Source organism: Canis aureus, chromosome X (genome assembly GCF_053574225.1).
Source record: "Canis aureus isolate CA01 chromosome X, VMU_Caureus_v.1.0, whole genome shotgun sequence".
In the NCBI taxonomy this organism is placed as follows: domain Eukaryota; kingdom Metazoa; phylum Chordata; class Mammalia; order Carnivora; family Canidae; genus Canis; species Canis aureus.
In genome coordinates, this window is record NC_135649.1 from 3,703,529 (window position 1) to 3,715,637 (window position 12,109).

Here is a 12,109-nt window from a genome sequence, read left to right on the forward strand (position 1 = left end):
TATTTTAAGATTTGTGTGGAATCAGAAAAGACCCCGAATAGCCAGGGGAATTTTAAAAAAGAAAACCATATCTGGGGGCATCACAATGCCAGATTTCAGGTTGTACTACAAAGCTGTGGTCATCAAGACAGTGTGGTACTGGCACAAAAACAGACACATAGATCAGTGGAACAGAATAGAGAATCCAGAAGTGGACCCTGAACTTTATGGGCAACTAATATTCGATAAAGGAGGAAAGACTATCCATTGGAAGAAAGACAGTCTCTTCAATAAATGGTGCTGGGAAAATTGGACATCCACATGCAGAAGAATGAAACTAGACCACTCTCTTTCACCATACACAAAGATAAACTCAAAATGGATGAAAGATCTAAATGTGAGACAAGATTCCATCAAAATCCTAGAGGAGAACACAGGCAACACCCTTTTTGAACTCGGCCATAGTAACTTCTTGCAAGATACATCCACGAAGGCAAAAGAAACAAAAGCAAAAATGAACTATTGGGACTTCATCAAGATAAGAAGCTTTTGCACAGCAAAGGATACAGTCAACAAAACTCAAAGACAACCTACAGAATGGGAGAAGATATTTGCAAATGACATATCAGATAAAGGGCTAGTTTCCAAGATCTATAAAGAACTTATTAAACTCAACACCAAAGAAACAAACAATCCAATCATGAAATGGGCAAAAGACATGAAGAGAAATCTCACAGAGGAGGACATAGACATGGCCAACATGCATATGAGAAAATGCTCTGCATCACTTGCCATCAGGGAAATACAAATGAAAACTACAATGAGATACCACCTCACACCAGTGAGAATGGGGAAAATTAACAAGGCAGGAAACAACAAATGTTGGAGAGGATGCGGAGAAAAGGGAACCCTCTTACACTGTTGGTGGGACTGTGAACTGGTGCAGCCACTCTGGAAAACTGTGTGGAGGTTCCTCAAACAGTTAAAAATAGACCTGCCCTACGACCCAGCAATTGCACTGTTGGGGATTTACTCCAAAGATACAAATGCAATGAAACGCCGGGACACCTGCACCCCGATGTTTCTAGCAGCAATGGCCACGATAGCCAAACTGTGGAAGGAGCCTCGGTGTCCAACGAAAGATGAATGGATAAAGAAGATGTGGTTTATGTATACAATGGAATATTACTCAGCTATTAGAAATGACAAATACCCACCATTTGCTTCAATGTGGATGGAACTGGAGGGTATTATGCTGAGTGAAGTAAGTCAGTCGGAGAAGGACAAACATTATATGTTCTCATTCATTTGGGGAATATAAATAATAGTGAAAGGGAAAATAAGGGAAGGGAGAAGAAATGTGTGGGAAATATCAGAAAGGGAGACAGAACGTAAAGACTGCTAACTCTGGGAAACGAACTAGGGGTGGTAGAAGGGGAGGAGGGCGGGGGGTGGGAGTGAATGGGTGACGGGCACTGGGTGTTATTCTGTATGTTAGTAAATTGAACACCAATAAAAAAAAAAGAGTTATATTAAGAGAACCTAGTCAGTTAATTGACACAGTGAATTAATTTGCTAAGCTTTCTAAACATTCACTTGTGATTTTTTCACCCACAGAAAGTATCTAGGCTATTAAAAAAATTTATTGGAGTTCAATTTGCCAACATATAGCATGACACCCAGGGCTTCTATGGTTACAACTGTTTTAGATCCCACACAGTATTTGTCTTTGTCTTTGCCTTATTTCACTCTCAATAATGTCTTCTAGGTTCATCCATATTGTCAAAAATGGCAAGATTTTTTCATTTTTTACAGCTGAGATAGTACTCTTTGTGTGTGTGTTTAACTATATATCACATTTACTTTATTCATTCATCCAGTGATGGACAGTTAGGTTGTTTCCATGTCATGAATATTGTGAATATGCTGCAATGAATATAGGGGTGCAGATATCTCTTCTATATACTGATTTTGTTTCCTTTGGACATACCCAGAAGTGAGCCCGCTGGATCATATTCTATTTCTATTTTTAAGTTTTTGTAAACCTTCCATAGTAGTTTCCATAATAGCTGTGCCAATTTATATCCCACCAATGATGCACAAGGGTTCCTCTTTATCCACATCCTCTCTAACACTTGTTATCTCTTGTCTTTTTGATGGTAACCATTCTATTAGGTGTGAGGTGATATTTCATTGTGGTTTTGATTTGCATTTCCCTGATGATTAGTAACATTGAGCACATTTTCATGAACCTATTGGCCATTTGTATGTCTTCAAAAAATTCCATTTAGGTCCTTGGCCCATTTTTAATTGGATTTTTTAGTTTGTTTTGTTTTTTTGCTATTGAGTTGTAAGAACTCTTTATATATTTTGGAGTATAATCTTTTTTAAAGATTTTATTTATTTATTCATAAGACACACACACACACACACACATACACACACACACACACACACACAGGCACAGACACAGGCAGAGGGAGAAGCAGGCTCCATGCAGGGAGTCCAATGCGGGACTCAATCCCGGGACTCCAGGACCACACCCCAGGCTGAAGGCGGCGCCAAACCACTGAGCCACTCGGGCTGCCCTAGAGTATAATCTTTTATTTTTTTTTTTTTGTTTTGTTTTTTTGTGTTTTTAATAATAAATTTATTTTTTCTTGGTGTTCAATTTGCCAACATACAGAATTACACCCAGTGCTCATCCGTCAAGTGCCCCCCTCAGTGCCCGTCACCCATTCACCCCCACCCCCACCCTCCTCCCCTTCCACCACCTCTAGTTCGTTTCCCAGAGTTAGGAGTCTTCATGTTCTGTCTCCCTTTCTGATATTTCCTACCCATTTTTTCTCCCTTCCCTTCTATTCCCTTTCACTATTATTTATATTCCCCAAATGAATGAGAACATATAATGTTTGTCCTTCTCCGACTGACTTACTTCACTCAGCATAATACCCTCCAGTTCCATCCACGTCAAAGCAAATGGTGGGTATTTGTCATTTCTAATGGCTGAGTAATATGCCATTGTATACATAAACCACATCTTCTTTATCCATTCATCTTTCGATGGACACCGAGGCTCCTTCCACAGTTTAGCTATTGTGGACATTGCTGCTATAAACATCGGGGTGCAGGTGTCCCGGCGTTTCATTGCATCTGTATCTTTGGGGTAAATCCCTAACAGTGCAATTGCTGGGTCGTAGGGCAGATCTATTTTTAACTCTTTGAGGAACCTCCACACAGTTTTCCAGAGTGGCTGCACCAGTTCACAGTCCCACCAACAGTGTAAGAGGGTTCCCCTTTCTCCGCATCCTCTCCAACATTTGTGGTTTCCTGCCTTGTTAATTTTCCCCATTCTCACTGGTTTGAGGTGGTATCTCACTGTGGTTTTGATTTGTATTTCCCTGATGGCCAGTGATGGGGAGCATTTTCTCATGTGCATATTGGCCATGTCTATGTCTTCCTCTGTGAGATTTCTCTTCATGTCTTTTGCTCATTTAATGATTGGATTGTTTGTTTCTTTGGTGTTGAGTTTAATAAGTTCTTTATAGATCTTGGAAACTAGCCCTTTATCTGATACGTCATTTGCACGTATCTTCTCCCATTCTGTAGGTTGTCTATATATAAAATTATGTCATCTGCAAAGAGAGACAATTTTACTTCTTCCTTTCAAATTCTGATGCCTTTTATTTCTTTTTCTTACCTGATTGCTCCAGCCAGGACTTTCAGTATTATGTTGAAAGGAGTGCTAAGTGTGGAGACTTATGTCTTCTTTTGATCTTAGAGGAAACGTTTTCAACCCACCATTGAGTACAATGTTAGTTGTGAGCTTGCCATATATGGACTTTTTTATATTGAGGTACATTTCTTCTATACTCAATTTGTTAAGAGCTTTTTATCATGAATGAATATTGAATTTTGTTAAATTATTTTTCTGCATCTGTTGAAATGATCATTTGATTTTTTTCTTTCATTCTATTAATGTGATGTATCACAGTTATGGAATTGCAAATGTTGAACCATTCTTGCATCCCAGGGATAAATCCCACTTGAATCATGGTGTTTGATTCTTTTAAAGTGCTGTTGAATTTCTTGTCAGTATTTGTTGAGAATTTCTGTGCCTGTATTCTTCAGGGATATTGGCCTGTACAGTTGACCCTTGATCAACACAAGTTTGAACTGTATGATTCCACTTGTATGTGGGGTTTTTTCAAGAAATATATTGGAAAAATATCTGGAGATTTGTAACAATTTGAGGAAACTCACAGATGAACCACATAGCCTCAGAATATCAAAAAAATTAAGAATAAGTTTGATATGTCATGAATACACAAAATATATGTAGATACTAGTCTATGTTTTTATTTGCTACCATAAAATATATACAAATATATTATAAAAAGTTAAAATTTATCAAAAGTTATGCACATATACAGAAATGGCTCAGGGATCATTCACAGTTGAAAGAAATGTAAACAAATGTAATGATGCAGTGTTAAATCATAACTGCATAAAATTAACCACAGTACATACTGAATTATATTAAGAATTTTATAGCCACCTCCTGTTGCTCTTATAGTGAGATCAAGTGTTGTATCCACTTAAAACACTATGTGATACTAATCATCTCCCTGTGAGCAGTTCGTCTCTACAGTAAATTGTGTGTCACAGTAGAAGGTGATCTCTCATGGTTCTTACATATTTTTCATCATGTTTAGTGCAATACCTTGAGTAACACCATGGAAACCATACAAAGTGCCACTAGTGATTCTAAGAGAGCTTCTAAGATGCAGAGAAGTCATAACATTACAAGAAAAGTTCAATTGCTTGATAATGTACCATAGACTGAGGTCTACAGCTTCAGTTTCCCACCATTTCAAGGTAAATAAACCCAACATAAGTAAGGACCATTACAAAAAGAAAAAAGGAAATTTGTGAAGGTATCACTGCAACCACATCTGCAGGTAAAAACCTTGTATTTTTTGTGAAATATCTTTGTTTTTTTCATTGAAAGTGCAGCTTTTATGTGCAGGATTGCTATAAGAAAAGCATATCTGTAATATGATTTAAGAAAAAGTGAAATCATTATATGTCAATTTAAAGTAAAGGGAAGGTGAAGGACTTAAAGTATGGGAAGTTAATGGCAGCAAAGGGTGGTTTGATAATTTTAGAAAGAATTTTGGCTTTAAAAATGTCAAAATAACAGGAGAAAGAGATCTTGTAACCAAGAGGCAGCAGATGAGTTCCCAGACACCATTAAAAAATCATTAAGGAAAAAAGATATCTGCCTATACAGGTTTCTAATGCATAATTTCTAATGCACAAAATGAAAGTGACCTATCTGGAAAAAAATGCCACAAAAGACATTTATTAGTAAGGAAGATAAGGGAACACCAGGATTTAAGGATGGGAAGGACAAGACTAACTCTACTGTTTTGTGAAAGTGTAGTCAGGTTTATGATCAAGACTGCTCTTATCTTTAAAACTGTTAACCCTCCAACCTTAAAGGGAAAAGATCAATACCAGCTGCCAGTCTTTTTGTTGTATGGCAAGAAGGCAAACACTTCTTCTGGATTCTTCCATCAATGTTTTGTCCCTGAAGTCAGGAAGTACCTTGTCAGTAAGGGACTGTCTTTAAAGTTTTTTTTTTTTTTTTTGATATTTAACAATGCACCTGGCCACCCAGAAACCCATAAGTTCAACATCAAAAGTATTGAAGTGGTCTACTTGCCCCCAAACACAACACCTCTAATTCAGCCTCAGCATCAGAAGGTCACAAGGACCTTTAAGTTTCATTATACATGGTACTCTATGTTAAAGATCATCAACTCTGCAGGAGAACCCCAATACAGAGAACAACATGAAAATCTGGAAGGATTGTAACACTGAAGATGCCATCAAGTCTGAAACAATCAATTCCTGCTGGAGAAAACTGTGTCCAGATGTTGTGCATGACTTCACATGATTTATGATAGAACCAAAGAAATAATGAAAGAAATTGTGGTATGGCAAAAAAAAAAAAAAGTGGGGATTGAAGGGTTTCAAGATATGGATCTTGTAGAAATTCAAGAGCTAATAGACACCACATCTGAGAAATTAACAGAAGACAACTTGATGGAGATGAGTGCTTCTGACCAGTGCCAGACAATGAGGAAGATGATGTAGAAGTAGTGCCAGAAAACAAATTGACATTAGACAATCTGGAGGAGGGGTTCCAATTATTCGAGACTGCTTTTGACTTTTTTATGACATGGACCCTTCTATAATATGGACACTGAAACTAAGGCAAGTGGTGGAAGAAGGATTGGTACCATATAGAAATGTTTTTAGAGAAATGAGAAAACAAAAACAAGTCAGACGGACATTAGAATGTATTTCTGTAAAGTTATGCTGAGTGTGCCTGCCTCTCCTACCCCCCCCTTCTATCTCCTCCACCACTTCCATCTCTGCCACCCATGAGGCAGAAAAACCAATTCCTCCTCTTCCTCTTCCATGTACTCAACTGGAAGACAAGGAGGATGAAGACCTTTACAATGATCCAATTCTACTTAATGAATAGTAAATAATCATCATGGCCTATAGTTAATTAACTTATCTGTTATGTGTTTGTGTCCTTAAGTGAATATCTAATAACTGTACAGCAAGAATTGTATGAGACATTATTGTGTCATCATCATTACCTAAATATTCATTGTGAAGAACATCCTGTGTTAAGGCTTGCATGGATGTGGATAGCCAATCCTTACATAAACATAAAGTGAGTGATATTTTATATAAAACTAATAATGTATTAGTTTTCTGTTTTATAACTTTGCTTTCAAAGAATTACATTAACATACAGTAATTCTCTCTTCTAATTGGAGATAATGCATATCAGTCTATCATCACAGGCAAGTGTTTTCTTTTAAGTATCAGTGTTTCCAATACCACATTATGAATATGACTATAATACTGTATCCATAAAAATGTTATGATGATTCATTCATCAGTGTATGGGCTAAGCCACCATGAAGCAATTGTATTGATTATACTAGGCTACCATAAAGCAATCACATTGCTGCTTCTTTGATATCAATGCATGAATTGTTATATTTGTAAATAAATATTAATTTCTTTTTCACATTTTCATTTTTGATGTCTAGTGTCAGCTACATGTATAGCATTTATAATGTTTTGTATTATAAAGACAGTATTGATGTAGGCACCAACAGATGGTTTGTCTTATAAATAGATGAGGTAAACTTATAGTATCAATAAATACAGTACTATAAATATATTTTTTCATCCTTATGATTTTCTTAATAAAATTGTCTTTTCCCTAACTTTATTGTAAGAATACAGTACATGATACTTATACAAATTGTATGTTAATCCAATGTTATTGGTAAGGCTTCTGGTCAACAGTTGATTATAGTAGTTAAGTTTTGGGGGAATCAGAAGTTATAGGCAGATTTTCCATCATGTGAGGCTTTGGTGCCACTAACCCCAGCATTATTTAAGAGTCAACTGTAATTTTCTTTAATTCTAAATCTTTATCTGGTTTTGGTGTTAGGGCAATGCTAGCCTTCTAAAATGACTCTGGAGGCACTTTCTCCTTTTCAATTTTTTGGAAGAGTTTAAGGAGGATTGGCATTTATTATTCTTTAAATGTTTGGTTACCCATGAAGCTATTTTGTCCTCAGCGTTTCTTTGTTGGGAGTTGCTTTATTACTGATTATATCTCCTTGTACCATATTGCTCTGTTTAGGTTATCTATTCATGATTCAGTGATCCATGCTCTACTATTCAGCAGGGCCACAGGAGGCCTCTGTTGCATGGGGAACTAGCTACTTGGCAGCAGTTGGGTACCGCACTATTTTGAAACACAGGTTAACCCTGGCATGCTCTACTGCTTGAGGGCAGGGATCCCTAGGTATTACAATGGGCCTGTTTCAACTTACTTATGGAGGTCATCACTTTGGGGATTAGAATGCCATGATCCCTTCCCCCTCTCAGCAGTGCAGCAGGAGGTATTGACCTGTGGGGGTTTCCATTTTGGTAGTTGGGGGTCACCATGACCCCCAGGCAAGACAGCCAGGCTGTTTTAGACCTGTGCAGATCACTATTTTGGTAGGTGGAGACAGGACATCAAGGGGTATGATCGTTTTGTCTAGACTACCACCATTAGGTAAGGCCTCTGCTGGAGTTTTGCTACTGGTCCAAACTCTGCTGTTGGATAGTACCTCTGCCTGTACTCATCTGTTTGCCAGAGTTGCAGGCTGCTTTCAGAGGTTGAGTTTCCTGTACAGGTGGGGACAGACTGCTGGCTGGATTCTGATCAGGCAAGTTTGCTAGCAGGGACCCCGTATTACCGCCAAGATCCAAGCACAGGTGGCTGTAAGTTTCATCACCCCCCTTCTTTCTTCCTAGTTGACTCCAAATGGTCTAGCCTTCCTGATTCCTCCAGTAGGCAAGACAGAAATGGGCCTCCACAGGAATACTCTGGAATACTGGGGGAAACTGGTTATCTGCCTTAGGCTCTCCTTTTCCCACTAGAAAAACCCCAGACCCAGAGGAATCCTCTAGGTGCTACATTGGCCTGGCCTGGGGGAGTGAAATAGGTGGCGAAGTGAAGCCATTTCTCTTACCTTTCTAATGTGGCTTGTCTTGGATTTTGTGCTCCAAGAGGATGCTTCAGTTTTACTCCCCTGGTTCTCAGACTTTAACAAAGGTATTATTGTCTGTAAATAATTACTAATCTATATATTTGTGATAGGATACTGGAGCAGGGATGTCCTATTTCACCATCTTGCTCATCTTAGGCATACTCTTTGCTTCTTTGGAAATGAGATAGGAAGACAGAAATTGAAAGAAAGAAGGTTATAAAAGAAGATTGAAGGAAATATATTCAGTTATTTAAAACTAATGCCTGATTTGATAAGTTTTTTAAAAGTCCACTTGCTTTGTCTTTTAGATCTACAAATATAACTAATTTATGAATAATATTTATTATACATTTTATATATTAAATATTCCACATGATCAGATACAGGATTAATAGGAGTTTAGAGATATGAGACTAAGATGTGGAAGAGGAAAAATTGTCCTAGTTAATCAAAGTCCAACTTTCATTAAAAATAAATCTTCAGTGCATTTTCTTTGGAGAGAGAGAGGCTGAAGGGAAGAATAGGGGGAGAAAGGAGTGGAAATGCAAGCAGACAAGAGAGGGGGATGGGGAGAAGGAAAGAGCAGATGAGTACAGGGAACAAAGGCAGAAATAAAAGCATTGAAAAAGAAAAGAGAAACTCCAAAGTTAAAATGAAGAACACATTTTATAATTTTGTATGAGAGTTCTTTGCTAAATTAAAAATAAGCCAATTTTTATTTTCCATATTCACATAAACAAGTTGGAAGCTGAATACACACACAATATAGATTGTATATCAGGGCTCCTGAGTGGCTCAGCTGGTTAAGCATCCAACTTTTTTTTTAGATTTTATTTATTTATTCATGAGACACACACACACACACACAGAGAGAGAGAGAGAGAGAGAGAGAGAGAGGCAGAGACACAGGCAGAGGGAGAAGCAGGCTCCATGCAGGGAGCCCAATGCGGGACTCGATCCCGGGACTCCAGGATCATGCCCTGATCATGCCCAAAGGCAGGCGCCAAGCTGCTGAGCCACCCAGGGATCCCAGCATCCAACTCTTGATCTCAGTTTAGATCTTGATCTCAGAGCCATGAGTTCAAGCCCAGCACTGGGTTCCACTCTTGGCATGGAGCCTACTTAAAAGGAAAAAAAAAAAAAAGGATTGTATCTTAAGCTTTGGATGACCAGAGCTGCTTCCTATGCTTAGGTATGAGGAAGTGGGTGGGGTAACAAAGTGGGAAATTGCCTATGGGAGACCTGCCAAAACCAAATGTGGGTAGAGGGAGAGAGATGAAAAATAATAAGCTCTAATAAGTAAAATAGTAGAGCAATCAGATTGCATGGGCCTTTGGGGACTATTTTGGGGAATTTGGCTTTTTTTTTTAACTCTGAAAGATGGGAAGCCACTGGAGTCTTAAGCAATAGAGAGACCAGATCTGACTTATGTTTTAATATGATCGTTTTTGACTACTATACTAAGAATGCTTTGAAGGGGGTGAGACGAATTAGAATTAGAAAGCTATTACAGGATCTAGGGAAGAGATGAGTGGTAGTAGTGGAGGTAATGAGAAGTAGTCAAAGTATGAATTTTTTTTAAGAAGGAACTGTCAGGGTTTGTTGATTGATTGGATACCTCTGTGTGTGCACATAGATGCACGCATGAAAGAAGGAGGGAGAAAGAGAAGTCAATGATGGTTGCCAGCAATTTGTGGCATTCCCTGGCTAATGGATGCATCTCTCCAATCTTTGCCTCTATCATCACATGCCATCATATATCTCCCTGTGTGTGTCTATCTTCTTTTTATACAAACATCTGTCATAGTGGTTTAGGGACCATCCTACTCCAGTATGATCTCATCCCAACTAATTATACCTGCAACAACCTTTTTAATTTTTTTCTAAAGAAGGTTACATCCTGAAGTCCTCAGGGTTAGGACTTCACCATATCTTTCTAGGAGACACAATGCAACCCATAACAAGTAGGAAGCCTAGGTGGAAGATTTTTTTTTTTACTTTTTTAAAATGTATTTGAGAGAGAGGGCAGAGGCAAAACACTCAAAGTTGTTTGTCACATAGTAAGTAAGTGTTCACTATTCTTTTGGAATGGGGTGATATATGCCAACCCACATTCTGCTATATGAACTTTTGGTTCTAACTCTGTAAGTCCATTCAAACAGCAGAGTGTAATGGTTTAAAAAGTATAACCTGTGGAACTCATATGGCCTTCAATTCAGGCTCCACTGCTTAGTAGCTGGATAACCTTGTATAAGTTGTTCAATGTCTCTTTGCCTCAGTTTATTGGACTATAAGATAAGGATAGCAATAGTATCTACCTTATAATATTTTTATAAACGTTAAGTATTTTAAGATATTAAATGTTAAAGTGCTAGAAGAGTGCCAATCACATAGCAAATGCTGTAGAAGAGACTGGTTTTTTATTATTATTTAAGACACTGATTTATTTGGATGGATCTGTATCAAAATTGCTCTGAACAAGCTGTGTTGGTACAGTGTTAGCATACATTTTTGCACAAAAAATTGTACTACTTCATGATTATTAAAGAGATCTGGATATGTGAACTTGGGAGGTGCTGGAATGTATTGGAGCCCACCTTGGTTTAACAATGTTTATGCAGCTATGTATTGCCTAATTTTACTCTCTCTCCAGGAGAATATGTCGTCATGACAACCCACTTTCATCTCAAACGAAAAATTGGCTACTTTGTGATCCAGACTTACTTGCCATGTATCATGACTGTCATTCTGTCACAAGTGTCTTTCTGGCTCAACAGAGAATCTGTCCCTGCCCGCACGGTCTTTGGTGAGTGTTGTTTTATGGATAATGAGCAGGTGGGGGCATTGGCAAAGTCATACAATGGACTGTCAGAGTAAGGATAAGGAAAGTGGATGGGAGCAATGCCTCAGCCCAATGTTAGTAATTGAGACATCAGATCCTGGTGTTTCAAGCAACTGAATTCTTAACAAAAAAGTGGAAATAAGAAGAGTGTTGGAGTAGTAAGATTACTAAAATGCCTCCTGTCTCAGTCACGTTTGCTTCAAGAACTGGGGAGGGACTGAGCCTTCAGTGAAAAAGAGGAAATTAGTGAGCAGAGCTAGAGATGGTGACAAGTGGGAAACTAAGTTGACAGCAGAGAATTGGATTGAGTACTTTTTTATGATCATTTTTTTTATAATCATCTGACATTGCTGTTTCTCCTCTAGCTTTTTTGAAAGTACAAATTATCAGTAAATGCTACACGAAGTTTGAAGGGTTTTTCAATAGTACCCACAATCAGGGAAATTTACTTCAATAGAAAGTTACTGATGTCTTAAAAGAGATTTATACATCATTAGCATTTTCTCCTGGGAGACTTAAAACATATAGAACATTTTCTGCTTGTTTTCCCTTCATGGCAGTGGTGTCTGTGAGGCATACACATGGATATACTGAGTACCCACACAGAAGGCCAATATTTCCTACCAATATCCTGAAGCTATACTGT

At 38.0% G+C, this 12,109-nt stretch overlaps 1 protein-coding gene across 2 annotated transcripts in view; it reads left to right on the top strand.

Moving 5' to 3' along the window:
* GABRA3 (gamma-aminobutyric acid type A receptor subunit alpha3) overlaps positions 1 to 12,109 on the top strand; it is a 326,698-nt gene that overhangs the window by 279,513 nt on the left and 35,076 nt on the right. For both annotated transcript variants that reach the window (XM_077889787.1, XM_077889786.1), the window contains exon 8: positions 11,275 to 11,427. In XM_077889787.1, coding sequence (XP_077745913.1) covers positions 11,275 to 11,427 — 153 coding nt within the window. The remainder of the gene's footprint in view (positions 1 to 11,274; positions 11,428 to 12,109) is intronic.